Raw genomic sequence first — 18049 nt, 5'->3', positions numbered from 1 at the left:
ACCAGACATCACTCACTTTGCACCCTTTCCAGCCCCTCAATCCTTTCCTGGAGCCTTCTGGCAGGAACAGAAGGAAACCTTCTCAGAGCATTTGAGAACATTGGAAAGACCCTCCGTGTCACAAAGGGAAATAATATCCTGGTTTGGGGACCTCTAGGTGTCTGTGTGGTGCTACTGAAACTGTGCTCCACAGCCAGTATGATCAGCATCACCTGAGAGCTAGTTCGATGCAGACTCTCAGGTCCACCCAACACCTGCTGAGGCAGACTCTGTGCTTTAATAGGATCTGCAGACCCTCTGTGTCTGTGTGCACAAGAGAGGGGAAGAGTCTACCCCAGCCCACATTATGGGGTCTCAGCCTGGCTGGGCATACATGTCACCTGGGCAGCTGCTGAAACAGCATTTCTAAGGGGTCATCTGTGCATTCACAGTCTTTATAAAGTTCCACAGTGATTCCCATATGCACAATGTGGGTGACATTCCTGTGACAAGGGTATGAGATGTAGCTGCAGGGCTCCTGCTCTAAAGGGAAAACCCAGAAGGGGAAGGGGAGGCTGTGGGGCAGAGGCTGACTGTGCACCCCAACTGCAAACTGTGGGGAATGCCCAGGACATTGAGCCCCAGGGTTGTGCTCCCCCCAACCAATGGCAAATAGTGTGTGTGTGTTTCTAGGCTGAGGAGTCAAGCTGAAAAAGGCAGAAAGAGCAGCGGTTCACAGGGAAATGAATTGTAAACAGAAAGGGAAGATGGAGGAAGAGAGAAGCCAGGCAGAAATTAGAGAGGAGGGAGAGGGAGAGGGAGGGCCCTGGGCAGAGACCCAGCCCCTGGCCCACGTGACCCAGCGAAGTGCTCCTGCCCCAGCAGGAGGCCCAGCACAGAGGGAGGAAGAACAGCAGAGCTCACACATCAGACAGCAGTGCTCGTGAGCGTTTCGGGAGCTGAAGCTCTTCTCACAGAGCGAGGGACACAGCAGACAGCAGACACCATGAAGCCCCCCTTAGCCCATGCCCGCAGAGGGTGCATCCCCTGGAACGGGCTCCTGCTGGCAGGTGAGAGGGGACAATTTTCAGGGTGTGGGCAGGGGTGGGAGAACAAAGACAGGCTGAGGTCTCTGGGGGAGACAGGGCTCTAAGAGTGGACAGAGGGCTTCTGTTTGGACCTGAGGGAAGAGGACATGGGAGCAGGGGAGGGTGGAGGGAGGGACTGAGCAACAGGAAAATCTCAATGAACTGGAATTGGTGAGGGGCAGGAAAACCTCAATTACTGTACATTTTCCAAATTATTCATCACTGAGCAGTAATTTTTCAAAAGTGGTGACAATAACAATTTATGTCAGGGTGTCAATCCAGAAAAAAACGCAACCAGGAAGCTAAACACTGTCCTTACCCACCACCCTTAGAAATTGACAAATAAACACCAGGCGGTGGAGGCCCTGGGAACACTCATTCCTTCCTCACCTGGTATTTGGAGCCTGGTCCAGGCCCTGGGTTACAACCAGGATCAGACAAGTCCCGGCCGTCCCAGAGCTCACACTCTATGGGGAGGAAGACAGACAAGCAAAGAGATCTAGAATGTGCTGTCAGGTGCTGACAAGTGTCATGAAGGAAACGGAGCAGGGAAAGGTCAAAAGTGAAGACGGAGGGTCTTCAGAGCAGGTGTCAGGGAGGGCAGCTCCCAACAGGCCCCTGAGTGTGAACAAGCGTGTGAGGGCAGCAAGGGAGTGAGCCAGGAAGACACCTGGGGAAACAGAGGAAATAACAAGCTCAGAGGGGCTGAAGTAATGGGGGTCATGCTGCTGACCCTGAGCCAGTAGCAAACACACATGCACACACAGACACACACACACACACACACACACACGCACTACAAAAACACACACCAAGGCTGAGGGATGAAGAGCCCTGCTCAGGACCCAGGGCCCCATTTTTCCATCCCAACACATAGGTCAGAATATTAATTTCTCTCTTCCCTCCTAGTCCCACTCATAACCTTCTGGAAGCTGCTCACCACTGTGAAACCCACCATTGAATCGGTGCCCGTCAATGCTGCAGAAGGCACGGATGTGCTTCTACTTGTCCACAGTGTGACAGGGGATCTTCTAGGCTACAGCTGGTACAGAGGAGAAAGGGTAGAGAACAACCAACGAATTGCATCACATAGAATAGACGACAGTACAAGCACCACTGGGCTTGCACACAGCGGTCGAGAGACAATATACCCCAATGGGTCCCTGCTGTTCCAGAATGTCACCCAGCACGACACAGGATACTACACCCTGTTCATGATAAAGAATGATTTACAGACTGAAAGCCTAGCTGCACAGCTCCGCGTATACCGTGAGTGATTCCTCTCTGACCTCTGGGTGTGGGGTGGGGTGAATTCTATTCCCACACAGAGGACTGACAGGCCTGGACTGTGTCTCCATCCCCCTCTGTATCACATCCCAGGTTGGGGGTTGAACATTTAGTGCAGGACACACACACAGTGGAGACAAACTTCAAAGGATCAGAATTCTTTCGCAGAATCCGGACCCTGAAGACATTCTGTGCAGGAAGAAGGACCAGGCTGATGGAAGCAACACAGCAGAGGAAGATCAGCCGCAGTTCAACCCCCTGGGCCCCTCCCTGTGCCCATGACGCTGAGGAAGACCCTGTAGGACTCAGTATGGGCCTGGCCTGAGGGCCCCCTGGGACCCCCACAGAGAAGCTCAGCGCCGGGAAGCCCCTGCCCAGCTCCTCAGCTCCCGCCTCCAACAACCCCGGAGAACATTTGCCACTGTTGGGCTTTATCCTCCTGGACGGGGTTGACTGGGAGCAGTGACTTCCCAGCTGCCTGAGTCCCAAGGCTTCAGAGCTGGTCACCAGCCAGGGCTCAGCCCCAAGAGCCACATTTGGGCAGGGGTGGAGTCTGGGCCTTCACCTGAGACTCAGCCTGGAGAGCAAGACAGGTTATTAGCCGACCACCTGGGGGACTAAGGAGACTCCAGAGGAAGGTCAGCATCCTTAGGGAGGAACAGAGGACAGAAGATGCTCCTGGCAGCTCCTTGACCACCGGGCACAGCCCAGGGAGCCCTCTCCTGTGGATGCAACTAATAATAGATGCAGTTTTTATGGTCAGCTCCTCTATGCTCAGCTTTAGGTCAGTTAATTATTAATGATTTAAGGTTAATACACAGGCAACATGGCAATCCTGAGACAATTTACCATTTTTTCTATTTTAATGAGGAGAAACTGAGTTAAAGGGGATTACACTCACTGAATCACAGTCACACAGACCATGACTGGCCAATCAGAGTCATGCCAAGATAACAGCCCCGTCCTCTCCTCCATCCCGGGGGCCTTGTTGTGCATCTTTGGACCCAGAAGCCAGCTGTTGGTTCAGATCCTTTCTTCTTGGGCATCACCAGCTCAGAGGGAGACTCTGGCATGGAAAGTGAAAGGAAATGGAAAATGAATCCTGTTTACTCTAGAACTAAATGACCTGCCACAATGATCATAGTCAGTGACAGGAATGTCCAGGCCTTCCCTCTTCAGGTAGCCAATGCACAAGCTCCTTGCACTGGATGAGAAATCATTTATTTATTTGTTTCCTAATGTGCTGGGTGTCACTCCCGCTGGAATAACATGGGAAGGACGTGGTTTCCTCACTCTCCGACCTACACCTGCAAGCAGCATAGGGCCCAACAGGTAACCTCTCAATTTTTCTTTGATGAAGGAAGGATGGAAGGTATAAGAATGAGTGAATGACCTATATAATCTCTTCAGGCACTGGAATCTGGATGCAGAATCCTAGGAGGTACTGGCCACACCTACTGCCTGTCTCTCCAGGGATGGGACCCATGTTCCATTCTCTGACCACCCGCCCCTAAAGCACGTTGGGAGCCAGGTCTCACGGTGACTGTGGGGCTGCTCGGCCATGGGAGGGTTTTCCAGGGCTGTAGGGGTCCTGCCTCTGGGCAGCAGTAGGGCTTTTGGATCTTTGATCTTTGACGGCACTTGTAACCCCCACTTTGAAGTCACTTGTAAATGGATATTTTTTGCTCTCTCTGCTGCTTCCATGTCTCGCATCTTCCTCCTCCTTCTTTCCAGCCGGGACTGGCCCTGCTCTGCACAGCTCCCCTACGCTTAAGCCTTCCACAGATACTCCCGCAAATGGCTGACTGCCCTGTTCCCGTCCTGCTAACACCTGTGGCCAGACCCACCCTCCCGGGCAACAGTAAAGACACAGAAATCAGTGGGAGCAGCAGCCTCTGTGAGGCTCCAACACGAGCCAGTTTCCCCAGGTCACCAGGAGAATGAGCTCCCACTTTGCCCTGGTCCAGGGCTCTTTCCCTCCATGATGCCAACAAGTGGAACATACCACGTAACAGGTGGTGAATCTAAGCCCTACATGACTCAACCAGGAAGTCAAAGGCAGAAAGACAGGTCTGCAGTCCCCAGTGGCTCACTTCACCTCTTTGATTTGTGACTCACATTCTTGTCCTTCTGTGAGCCTCCCATTCCTCTCAGTGGTTCCCAAGACCTTCCCAGGGTGGGGCTGACAGACCCTGTGCCATCTGACTGCTTTACTGACTGTTTCATTGCCCGTGTGTCCTCATCGTGGCACCTGTATCATAGGGCTCTCCGACGATGAGGTGCCCAAGCCACTGTCCTTTCACTTAGACTTGGCCCAACTCAGACAAATTTGATCCAGCTCTAGCTGTGTTTCCTGAGGTAGAAAGAAAAGAAAAGAAAACATGCCACACGCCAGTGGTGGGCCTCCTCCCCATTTGCCTGACTGTCCACAGAAATTGGTGACAGGGACCTCTTCTCCTAAAGTTATTAACATAACACAGAACGTTTCTACTAATTTAAATCATTCCTCTCTTTATAAAACAGACTCAGACCTCTCCCCGATCAATTCTGTCCAAGACTAAGGGCAGAGACGTTGGTTCTGCTGCCAAAGCCAGCCAGCATGTCCCCCTCACTCTTTTTTCTTTTTTTTTTAATATTTATTTATTTATTTTGGCTGGGTCTTAGCTGTGGCATGCAGGATCTTAAGTTGTGGCAGGCGGGCTTCTTAGTTGCGGCATGCGAACTCTTAGTTGGGGCATACATGCAGGATCTAGTTCCCCGACCAGGGATCGAAGCCGGGCCCTCTGCATTGGGAGCGCAGAGTCTTACCCACTGGACCACCAGGGAAGTCCCTCCCCCTCACTCTTTTCTAATCATTCTTTGGACTTGCCTAGCCTTTATGGGGTCACTGTCTTGTCAATCACCTTTAACACCTGGGCAGAACTGCCCCACCTCATGGCCCTGCAGCCTGAATACTGGACTGACCACCAGGCTTGCTCTGGGTCGTCCCATGTGTTATTTCTGCTCAAACACCCAGTTCCAGGCCATGTTGCCCAGTCTTCTTGGGGTTTAAGGACTATGGGATGGCCCATCATTACCTATCTCTAGGGAACCTTGGAAATCGAGGACTCAGTGAAAACACATCTCCGCCAGGCAATGTAGGTCTGTGCAGCTTGAAGGGTCTCAGGACCTGCATGTTCCAGGTGAACACCCCAAGGTCAGTCAGGTAGTCACCTGGTCAGTAAAATACTAAATGAGGGGGCTTCCCTGGTGGCACAGTGGTTGAGAGTCTGCCTGCCGATGCAGGGTACCTGGGTTCGTGCCCCGGTCCGGGAAGATCCCACATGCCGCAGAGCGGCTGGGCCCGTGAGCCGTGGCCGCTGAGCCTGCGCATCCGGAGCCTGTGCTCTGCAACGGGAGAGACCACAACCGTGAGGGGCCCGCGTACCACGAAAACAAACAAACAAACAAAAAACTAAATGAGGGAGCAAGGGGTCTCTAATTTCCAGGCCTGTTACTGCTATCAAACCTTGATACATGACAGACACTTGAGGAAGTCCGTGCTTTCTCTCAGACATAAGGCAGGTGGCCTTATACTCTCTGAGTTCAGATGTTCATGCATTTGTCTTGTGATACAAAGACCTGCCTTATTCTTTAAGGACTCAGTTTGGCTCAGAGGTGAGAAATGCCAACTCTGACTGAAGATGCTATTGGAGGAATCAAGGTATAAAATGGGCAATGTTCTCTCTGTTGTCTTCACAGCGGTGTTGCCCACCCCAGTCATCACCAGCAACAACTGCAACCCCATGGAGCAGGACACTGTAGTGTTAACATGTGGGACTGAGACTCAGAACACCTCCCACAAGTGGTGGGTCAACAATCGGAGCCTCCCCAACAGCACCAGGCTGGAACTGTCTGAGGACAACAGGACTCTCACTTTATTCCATGTCACGAGGAATGACACAGGACCCTATATGTGTGAAACTCGGAACCCAGTGAGTGTCAGCCGCAGTGACCCATTCACCCTGAATGTCATCTGTGAGTAGCCTCTGTTCCTATGTGCCCCAGGCAGCCCGACTGAATCTCCACTGCTGGAGGCCAGACCACACCCATCCCTCTCAGGTCCAGGTACATGGACTCTCACCTCTGGATATCAGGCTGGCCATGACTTCCTGTCCCAGGCAAATCTGGGCAGGCCCAGCCTTGAGCCAAGTCTAGGAGGCAACAGTGGCTGACAGGGGTCTCTCACTGTTTTGCGGTACACGGGCCTCTCACTGTTGTGGCCTCTCCTGTTGCGGAGCACAGGCTCCAGACGCACAGGCTCAGCGGCCATGGCTCATGGGCCCAGTCGCTCCGCGGCATGTGGAATCTTCCTGGACCGGGGCACAAACCCGCGTCCCCTGCATCTGCAGGCGGACTCTCAACCACTGCGCCACCAGGGAAGCCCCGTAATACCACACTTTTGATTACTGTAGCTTTGTAACAAATTTTGAAATCAGGAAATGCGAGTCCTCCAACTCTGTTCTTCTTTTTCCAGATTTTTTTGGCTTTTAGGGGTCTCCTGAAATGCCATATGAATTTTAGGGCTGATTTTCTATTTCAGCAAAAAAAAAAAAAAAGTCATTGGGGAATTTTGATAGGGATTGTGATGAATCTTAGATCACTTTGGGTAGTACTGTCATCTTAACCATGTTAAGTCTTCCAATCCATGGACATGGAATGTCTTTCCATTTATTTATGTCTTCTTTAATTTCTTTCAGCAGTGTTTATTTATAGTTTCTCAGTGTATAAGTCTTTCACATCCCTGGTTAATTCCTGAATATTTCATTATTTTTGATAGTATTGTAAATAAAATTTTCTTAATTTCCTTTTTGAATGTTTCATTGTTTGTGTATAGAAACAACTGATTTTTTAAATAGTATTTATTTAGTTATTTTTGGTTTTGGCTGCATTGGGCCTTCGTTGCTGTGCGTGGGCTTTCTCTAGTTGTGGCGAGCAGGGGCTAGTCTTCATTGTGGTGCACGGGCTTCTCATTGCAGTGGCTTCTCTTGTTGCGGAGCACGGGCTCTATGTGCGTGGGCTTCAGTAGTTGTGGCACGCAGGCACAGTAGTTGTGGCTTGCGGGCTCTAAAGCACAGGATGAGTAGTTGTGGTGCATGGGCTTAGTTGCTCTGCAGCATGTGGGATCTTCCCGGACCAGGGATTGAACCCATGTCCCCTGCATTGGCAGAAGGATTCTTAACCACTGCGCCACCAGGGAAGTCCTGAAACAACTGATTTTTACATGTTGATTTAGTATTCTCCAGCTTTGATTAATTTGTTTATTAGTTCTAACAGTTTTCTTGGGGATCTTTATGGTTTTCTACATATAAGGTCATGTTATCTGCAAACAGAGATAATTTTACTCTTCTTTTCCAATTTGGATGTCCTTTATTTCTTTTTCTTGCCTAATTGCTCTGGCTAATACATCCAATACTATTTTGAAAAAAAGTGGAAAAAACAGGCATTGTTGTCTTGTTCCTGACCTTAGAGGAAGAACTTTCAATCTTTCACCATTCAGGATGATGTTAGCTGTGGGTTTTTTATATATGTCCTTTATTATGTTGAGGTGGTTTCCTTCTTTTCCTAGTTTGAGTGTTTTCATCATGAAAGGTTAGTGGATTTTTGTCAAGTGTTTTTTATTGGTTTAACCTCCTTACTTTATGTCTATTCATAGTCTCTATTTCTTTGTGATTTCATCTTGGCAGCTTTCAGGTTTCTAGGAATTTGTCCATTTTGTAGAAGTTATCCAATTTGTTGCCAAATGATTATTCATAGTACTCATATTCTGTAGAATTGGTAGTAATGTTCCCACATTCATTTCTGATTTTAGTAATTTGAATCTTCTTTTCTTAGTCAACCTAATTAAAAATTTGTCAATTTTGTTAATATTTTTGAAGAACCAAATATTGGTTTTATTGATTCTCTCTACTGTTTTTCCATTCTCTAATTTATTTATCTCCATTCTAATTGCTATTGTTTCCTTCATTCTGCTAGCTTTGGTATGTTTTTTTTTTCCCTTGTTTTGTTTTTCGTGTCCCTTAAGTTGTAAATTTAGGTTGCTGACTTGAGATCTACTTTTTTAATGTAAGCATTTACAATTAGAAATTCTTGCACAGGATTCTTGACTTCTCTGAGCCTCAGATTCCTCAGCTGAAAATTGCAGTAAAAGTACCTGCTTCATGGTTTTGTTTCAGATTTAATGTAATATTCAATTAAACCCACAGCAAAATACACACAAAGGAAAATTTTTCCAAAAATGTTAGCTGCTATAATTACTACTATTATCAGTAGGTTATGTGAAATCGGGTACTCCGATTCAAGAACTACCTAACTCTAGATCCACCTCTTATTAGCCATATGACTTTGGGTTTTTCACTACTGGAAGCCTCAGATTTTCCATCTGTAAAATGGAAATAATGTTTATCTGACAGGGTTATTATATGAATTAAATGAGATATATGGGAAATATTATATATAGCACAGAATCTGGCACATAGTAAGTACATCATAACAATAGCTAACATTAGCATTAATTTTCAGTTTTGAGTTGAATGGTGAGGAAAACTGAAATAAAAAAGAACAAAGAGGGCTTCCCTGGTGGCGCAGTGGTTGAGAGTCCACCTGCCGATGCAGGGGACGTGGGTTCGTGCCCCGGTCCGGGAGGATCCCACATGCCATGGAGCAGCTAGGTCTGTGAGCCATGGCCGCTGAGCCTGTGCGTCTGGAGCCTGTGCTCCGCAGCGGGAGAGGCCACAACGGTGAGAGGCCCGCGTACCGCAAAAAAAAACCCAAAAAACAAAGAGGCAAAAGGTATTATATATTTGGGGAAGGAAGGCATAACACAAAAGACCCATAGGAACATGTTACTGAGTACATATGGAAGAGAGAAAAAAAGGAGTTGAGTGCAAAGTTTCACATCTAGTATGTTAGTTTTCATCCTGTGAGATGCATCCCAGATGGGATTCATTGGGAAAAATGCCTGTGAAGGAAAGTGGGGCAGGAGTGGGAAGAGCCTGGGAGGGTCCTCAGACCATGATGCATATTGGATCCCTAGGAAGGAGAAAGGGAAGGAGGAAGTTTTAGGCTGCAGTGCAGTTCTAAGAGAGTGTCTGCAAATCTGGTGAGGAGTCCTTGAACTAAAGTCACCCAACACAAAAAATTCATTTCTCGCAGAACTGGGATTGATTTCATATTCCTGCTGGGAACCTGTGTGAAGGGTGGTCTCTGTGCAGAGGGGCAGTGAATTCAAAGGGCCTTCCACCAATAAATCCCCACCAAGACACCTAACAGGCACATATTCATGGTGGCCACACCTGGGCCACACCCAGAGAAAGATGTACTCATGAAAAGATGGGAAGCTATAACATAGGAAAATAACCATCAGTGCTTCTTCCATTTCCAAAGCCTTCAAAAATATCTGAGTGCAGAAAGGCCACACTGGAATTGAGGCATGTCCAACCACCAACCTAGAAATACAGTCAGAGAGAAAAAGATTACAAAAATATAGTTGGCTAGTCACCTCACAGCAACCTTCCACAGAAATTTTATTCCTTGAAGGAACAAGTCGAGACTATTTCATATTGAGAGTTATTTCCCAGAGCACCCTCCACTGTAAAATAATGTCACCTTCATTGACTCTTCATTTTTCTTTCCATGACAGATGATTCAACACAAGGAAGTTTTTCTGGCCTCTCAGGTGGTGCTATTGCCGGCATCGTGACTGGAGTCCTGGCTGGCGTAGCTCTGATTGCACCCCTGGCTGGCGTAGCTCTGATTGCACCCCTGGCTGGCGTAGCTCTGATTGCACCCCTGGTGTATTTCCTGTATATGAGATAGACTGAAGGGTATGATGCCTTTCCTCTTGTTCTGCTTTCTCTGAGGCTAATCGTCATGCTCGGGAGAGGGAAGGAGACTTCATCTCTGTCTCTGGCCTGGATCTGCTCCTCATGCTTCCTAAAGCCCTGCTTCTTGGCACTAATTCTAATGGGTCTCTTCTTCCCTGGTCTTCACGCTTCCTGTGCCCTACTCTCTCTTGGACATAGTTATTCCCATCCCCACCTGGTTTAGAGGGGGCAGAACCAATTATGTTCCTCTGTCCCCAGTCAGGGAAGCCAATGTCCAAGAAGGAAAACTAATGAGGAAATGAAAGAAGCAGGAGGAAGGGGGTCCTGCGCTCTGTCGACAACAGTAGCAGGAGGAGGGAGGGACAGGACAGGACGAGAACCTAAGAAAAGCAGAAACAACCAGAGGCCTCCTGGGCAATAAATAAAGTGACAAAGAAACAGCATCTACCTACAAAAGGGGAAAGGTGTCAGGGTAGAAATAAGCTCAGAAGCAGTTGGCATGAATGGCCCCAAATGTGAACAGCCAGTAAGAAGGAGAGGAGGAAACACCAGAAGGGATGATGGGTAGATTGAAGGAGGAGGTCCTCAGAGGAAAGAGGGCCAACCAAGGTATAAAGGAACACTGAGGAGCCCCAAGGAGTCATGCTGACAGGGTCCTTCCTAATTCAAGGAGCAAAGGTCCTGTGCCTGGGAATAGCAGTCACAGTGTCTGATATTTATTTAGGGCAAGTGACCAGCGCGATCTCACAGAGCACAAATCCTCAGACCACAACCAGAGTAAGTAAACCTGCTCACCTAGTGAGAGCTCGTATGTTCTACTATATACCCTGCCCTACCAGGGAATCCCGGATTTCCAAGTGAATCCCTACCTTCTGAATTATTAGAGGGGATCTCCGTTTCCCAAGCTTAAACTGGCATAGGTCCTCACGCCCTTCCTAGCCATGTAAGATTCCCCTGAGACACAGCTGGGGGAGAGACACTCGCCCCTCCTAGGCCAGGCAAGCCAAGCAGGCCATGAGATGGACATGTTTACAGGAGCCTTTTCCTCATCCTACCTCCTTCCCCCTCCTGCCTCTATTACGGATGCGGGCATCTCCTTTGGTGAGACTTTCCCTGCCTTTGGTGCTCTGGGTACTGTGGGCCTCAATGCCCCTCCTTGCCGCTGGAGCCTGCTGCTGCTGAGACACACACCTGGGCAAAACTCGGGCCTTGTGAACTGGAAGAAATCTTCAGAAGTGCACTGAGGCCTCTCCCCACCCCTCCTTGGTCTCATGCCCTGGGGTCTGGACCGCAGACTGAGGGAAGCGAATTCCTTAAGTCTTAATCATGGGCCACCCCCCCACTCCACCCTCTCACCACCTGCCACCTCCTTCAGCTAGAAGCACAACAGCTTAGGAACACCACGTTCTGAGGCAATACGTTAGTTCTGCATTAAATGACATAACAAAGGTAAAGCACCTGATACAATGCCCAGCTCAAGGAAGGCACTAGATGATTCTCCCTCTTCTGCCTCCAATCTGACCCTGCTCTTACCATCAAATGATAATTTCCAATCTAATAGATCTGAGGTCTTAGTTCCTTTACTTTCTGATAATTGTACTGAATTTTTCTCATCTTAACCTTCAATAGAATATACATTTATATTGAAAAATGCTTCAATCATAAGTATATTTTAACAATGTTTAAGTTTCTACATACCTATGTAAACAGCACCCAAATCATTTAAAAAAAATCAACCCCCCCAACAAACACACACACAAAACGCTCCAGTTACTTCCCTCCAAAGGGTAGTGACTATCCTTATTTCCAGTGCATTAGGTTAGTTTTACCTGATTATGCACTTATATAAATGAAAAATACAGTGTATACATGTGTCTGGCTTCTTTGATTCAAAATTGTTTTGTGAGATTCATTCATATTGTTGTATGCCCTTGTGCTTAAGTTATTCTCATTGCTGTATCATCATATTCCATTGTAGCATTCCATAATCTATCTCTCCTAATGAACATTCAACAGGATGTTAGTAACCAGAGAAAATGGGTAATAAAAGCCCTTCTCTGAACTAAAAGTTTCAAAGTGGTGAAAGCATGTGGTGCTGACTCACACTGGACAAGGTGAGGGCCTGGCCTACGACACGGATTTAACTGACTGCTGTTCATTCCTTTCAGATTGACGAAGTTGCGTATTCTGCCCCGAACTTCAATGCCCAGGAATCAGAGAAACCAACTTCAGCCTCCCATCCCCAATAGCCACAGAAACAGTTTATTCAGAAGTGAAAAATAAGTAATGCAACCAGTCCTGCTCACTGCACTTATTCCAAGCTTCTCGTCCCCATCCCTAGGAGATCCCTTTGCCCTCCGGGGAAAATGCGAATAGTGTCTTTCCCCCCCTTTCATCCCTAATGAGGCTCCTCCAGGCTGCCTGGTCACAGTCCCTTCCTTCAGTGTCAGTAGATGAAAAGGTACATCCAGGAGGAGGTCTGTAGGAAACCCAACCTTCCTTGTCATTGAACTTTGGCAAAGCAGACCTGGGGAGAGAGTTGCCAGAACCTCCATGCCTCCCCATTTCCTGACCTAAACTGGTTTCAAACTTGCTCATTCCTTCCCACCCCAGTCCTTTCATACTGGAGTTTAATTTGAATTTGCCATAACCTGGAAAATTATGTCCTTGATCCACTGAAATGCATGTGCCAGAAAAGGAAAGGAAAAGGAAAAACTTCTCCTGCTCTCTGAAGCCCGGTGTGAACCCACCATTCACAGGAAAACACATACATAACCAATTCTGAACTGGGAAATTCTATACCTTTGTCCACTTTCAGGGTTGTCTACCTGCAGGACCAGGGCTAAACAACTTACTACTTAGCTAGAATACCACCTAAACCTTTGAAAGCCTGTCTTCAGAGAACCTACTAGAAGCAACTAGAAAACAACTTCTCAAAGTCCATAAGTGAATCCTAATGGAAATTGCAAAAAATGCACATACTGTTTTAATAACTTTATGGACTTCATTAAAGGCAATGCTCAGAGATGGAGGGATTATCGCTTTAGAGGACAATCAGCTCTTAACAGAGACAATCTGCTGGGATTTGGGAAAGGAATCAGAAAGCTACCCTTCAGAGATGATCTAAATAATTGCTAAAGAATGCACAGTTTGTGGTACTGAGTTTTTCCCCTTCCTTCTGAGACATTCTGCAATTTTAATTGTTGTAACTCCTTTCTATGTGAAAGGGGTTGTTTTCTTAATTTGCTATGTAAGCCAATCTGACTGCGTTAGGTGAAAGACGCCACCAAAACCCCTCAAGTCCCTCTGGCCAGGAGCTCCTCAAGCTTTTTATGTCAGGGGCTCCACATAGAAAATAAGAAGAAGCAGCTTTTTACATTCGTGGCCAGAAAGGGATCTCGCTCAGTTTCTAGGCACCTCAGACCAACCATCAGCACCATTCTATTCCGCGTTTCTGCCTGTGCACGTTCCATCTGCCCCACTCACCTTCTCAGGAAACCCTGGCCTCTGCTAAGGTGTGTTTGGTTCTTGAGAAGCAGGAGCACCTGCAGGGGACACGACCACCCACGCAGCTGGCCTCGTTTACAACCTAGAAAGCTGCACTGGTGACGTTGCTCCTTAGGACGCAAGGGGAGGATCATAGCTCAGCTCTGGGCTTCGTGAAAGCCTCTGAAATTTGTTTTCTCCCATGGGGTCTATGAGACCCAATGTGTCAGCATAAAAAGGACGGGCAGGAGAAGGAGAGGCACGTCTACTTCCCACCCAGCCTCCTTCTGCATGGATGGAACCTCCTTGAGGCTGTTGAGAGAAAGGTTTTATTCCATATTCATTACTTGATCTAATGCTGTGTGGAACTGGCCCCCTCAAAGAGGGTTGGTTGGGAGTTCTCTGTACTCAGGTACCTCTTTCAGGGTTTTTTAACCCTGACACAGACTGTATATACCTCTCCTCATCCACACTATTCTGTGTAATTTAATTTTGCCTGGCTAAGGCCGCTTCTGAATTATTTGTAAAATTTGCTCTATATTTGTAATAAAAATTATACATCAGGCATCAACATGCTGCCTCAAAGTTGGTACTATTTTCTACAATGTTTTCTTTACAGGCAGAAGAAACAGAAATTGCTTAATAGAGAGTCAGCGTGAGCCTATTTCTAAGTCCACATGGTATCTGATCTAGCGATCAGAGAATTCGCTCAATTCATTTGCCCACCTGCTAACAAAGTGAGTCTATCTGGAGCAACAAGCCACAGCTCCAACCTGCCTGGGAGAAACTGCCTGTCTTCCTCTGGGACAGAAGATGATTTCATGAGTAGAAGATCTCCTGGCCTCTTTACTAGGGACAAATCACACTTCCCACGCAGATGGCTCCAGTGAATCAGATGCAGCGATACAGCTTTCACTCCAACAGTCTCCACGGCTTCAGGGTAGAAATCTCTCTAGCACCCTCCCTCCTCCTTGTACACTGTTCCTTTTTTTCTGCCCCTCAGAGGGTCAGAGCTCTTCTAACCTGGGTAACCTTCATTCCTTAATTAGCCTGTTATCTCATTTCCTTCACTTCCAAGCAATTGAAACGTGTGCTGTCTTTCTCCTTCCTCATGCCCTGGTTTCTCCTAGCCCTCTGCAGTGCTGGCTCCCTTCCCAAGACCACTGGAAGCAGCAGAAAATCAGCACCCATCTCTTGGCCAATTCAAAGGTACTTTCACTGTCCTCACATTGTTCACTTTTACCACATCTGAGACCACACACAACTTCTTCCTTCTGGACACTCTCCTCCTACCAGCCCCACCTGTGCATTGCACCCCGACCTCAGATTTCCTACTCAGACCTGCTTGTCTCGCTCCACACCACCCTCTTTCCACAGCTTCCATGACCTCTCTGCAGGGGGCTCCTTCATCTATATCTCTAGCCCGTCTACTTCCCAGACCTCATGACACTCACATCCAAATACCTTCTGAAATTGCTCCCCATCTGAACTGGCTTTCCCCCACAGGTCACTCACTCCTCTCGGTGACGCCACTGCTTCCTCGGCTCTTGCTCTTTCGTTTTCTAGATTCAATACATCGTCGAAGCCTGTTGATTCCTTGTTTAACATCTCTCAGTTATGTCATTCTCTCCATTCCCATACACCTAAATAAGCCAGGCCCTCAACACCTCTGCTGGAAATACTGCTTCCAGTACTGAAGTTAGAGTTAGCATCCCCCGACAACTAGGGCGCCTGCCGGCCCCTGGTGGGGAACTCTGACCCCCAAGGAGACGGGAGGAACCCCAGAGTGAACCGGTAGGATGTAGGGGGACCGAGGGGGGAAGAGAAGTGAAGGCCAGACAACATCGGCACCCCTGAGGCCGGGGAGATCAGGAGAGGCAGGTGGGAGGGACTCTCCGGGAAGAGCGGGAGAGGAGCGGAGGCCGTTTGCCCCGCTCACTTGGGCCCTGGGGAGCCTGCTGAGTTCGCAGGCGTATCCCCTGCCCTCCAGACCCCTCTCCAGGCCACGTGGGTCCTTGGGGGCGTAGGAGGGAGACGGGGGACATCAGGAGAGGCAGGCAGGAGGGGCCCTCTGGGAGGAGCAGGAGAGGAGCCGAGGGTGATTGCCCCACCCACTCAAGCCCAGGAAGCCTGCTGGGCTCCCAGGTGAGGTCCCCCACCCTCTGATACCAGGGGTGGGGGGCACGCCTGGGCCCCTTCTGTTCTGTTAAGACTAAGCCCCACCCACCACAGCCCCCAGGGCCTTTTCCAGCCCTATGGGTCCTAAGCATAGGCCCCGCCCACTGCCCAAACCTCACCCTTGCTTAGGTCCCGCCCTCCACAGCCAAGGCCTTTTTCCCCTTTGTTTTTTCTTTTTTTCTTTTCCCTCCTCCTCCTCTTTTTTTTACTATTGTGGTACTGTTGCACCTTCTGGTTCATCTATATTTCTACATTTTTATTTTTATATTCTTTCTAACATATCTGTTATTTTCCTAGTCTAATTTTATTTTGTACTTTGCCATTGTTCTCTCTCTCTTTTTTTTTTTTTTTTGCCAACCCCACCCCACCCCGTGGCTTGCAGGATCTTGGTTCACAAGCTGGGGGTCGGGCTGAAGCATCTGTGGTGGGAGCTCCCTGTCAGAAGCCCTGGACTAACAGAGAACCTCAGAGCCCAGGGAATATTCATCAGAGTGAGGTTTCATGGAGGTCCTCATCTCAGCACCAAGACCCAGCTCTCCCCAACAGCCTACAAACTCCAGTGTTGGAAGCCTCAGGCCAAGCAACCAGTAAGACAAGAACACAACCCCACTCATTAAAAAAAAAAAAGAGACGGCAAAAAAATACGTCACAGATGAAGGAGCAAGGTAAAAACCTACAAGACCAAATAAATGAAGAGGAAATAGGCAATCTATCTGAAAAAGAATTCAGAGTAATGATAATAAAGATGATCCAGAATGTCGGAAATAGAATGGAAGCATGGATTGAGAAAATACAAGAAATGTTTAACAAAGATTTAGAAGAACTAAAGAACAAACAGAGATGAACAACACAATAACTGAAATGAAAAATACACTAGAAGGAATAAATAACAGAATAACGGAGGCAGAAGAACGAATAAGTGAGCTGGAAGACAAAATGGTGGAAATAACTGCCAAGGAGCAGAATAAAGAGAAAAGAATGAAAAGAATTGAAGACAATCTCAGAGACCTCTGGGACAACACTAAATGCACCAACATTCGAATTATAGGGGTCCCAGACAAAGAAGAGTAAAAGAAAGGGTCTGAGAAAATATTTGAAGAGATTATAGTGGAAAAGTTCCCTAACATGGGAAAGGTAATAGTCACCCAAGTCCAGGAAGCACAGAGAGTCCCATATAGGATAAACCCTAGGAGAAACACACCAAGATACATATTAATCAAACTAACAAAAATTAAATTCAAAGAAAAAATATTCAAAGCAGCAAGGAAAAAACAAAAAATAACATACAAAGGAATCCCCATAAGGTTATCAGCTGATTTTTCAGTGGAAACTCTGCAGGTCAGAAGGGAGTGGCAGGATATACTTAAAGTGATGAAAGAGAAAAACCTACAACCAAGGTTACTCTACCCAGCAAGGATCTCATTCAGATTTGATGGAGAAGTCAAAAGCTTTTCAGACAAACAAAAGCTAAGAGAATTCAGCACCACCAAACCAGCTTTACAACAAATGCTAAAGAAACTTCTCTAAGCAGGAAACACAAGAGAAGAAAAAGGCCCACAAAAACAAACCCAAAACAATTAAGAAAATGGTAATAGGAACATACATACTGATAATAACCTTGAATATAAATGGATTAAATGCCCCAAGCAAAAGGCACAGACTGGCTGAATGTATACAAAAACATGACCATTTATATGCTGTCTACAAGAGACCCACTTCAGACCTAGGGACACATACAGACTGAAAGTGAAGGGATGGAAAAAGATATTCCATGCAAATGGAAATCAAAAGAAAGCTGGAGTAGCAATATTCGTATCAGATAAAATAGACTTTAAAATAAAGAATGTTACAAGAGACAAGGAGGGACACTACATAATGATCAAAGGATCAATCCAAGAAGAAGATATAACAATTATAAATGTTTATGCACCCAACATAGGAGCACCTCAATACATAAGGCAAATGCTAACAACCATGAAAGGAGAAATAGACAGTAACACAATCATAGTAGGGGACTTTAACACCCCACTTACACCAATGGACAGATCATCCAAACAGAAAATAAATAAGGAAACACAAGCCTTAAATGACACATTAGAACAGATGGACTTAATTGATATTTATAGGGCATTCCACCCAAAAGTGGCAGAATACACTTTCTTCTCA

At 47.2% G+C, this 18049-nt stretch overlaps 1 protein-coding gene across 1 annotated transcript; it reads left to right on the top strand.

The window, feature by feature from the left end:
- Nucleotides 1–985: 985 nt before the first annotated feature.
- LOC136140230 (carcinoembryonic antigen-related cell adhesion molecule 7-like) lies at nucleotides 986–12506 on the top strand. The gene is given in 8 exon segments (XM_065898310.1): nucleotides 986–1049; nucleotides 1977–2336; nucleotides 6096–6371; nucleotides 10036–10198; nucleotides 10944–10996; nucleotides 11140–11162; nucleotides 12388–12451; nucleotides 12454–12506. Coding segments are annotated over 8 exon segments (1056 nt in total).
- The last annotated feature ends 5543 nt before the right edge of the window (nucleotides 12507–18049 follow it).

This window comes from Phocoena phocoena, chromosome 20 (assembly GCF_963924675.1).
Source record: "Phocoena phocoena chromosome 20, mPhoPho1.1, whole genome shotgun sequence".
In the NCBI taxonomy this organism is placed as follows: domain Eukaryota; kingdom Metazoa; phylum Chordata; class Mammalia; order Artiodactyla; family Phocoenidae; genus Phocoena; species Phocoena phocoena.
This window is presented reverse-complemented; position numbering and strand designations above follow the sequence as displayed.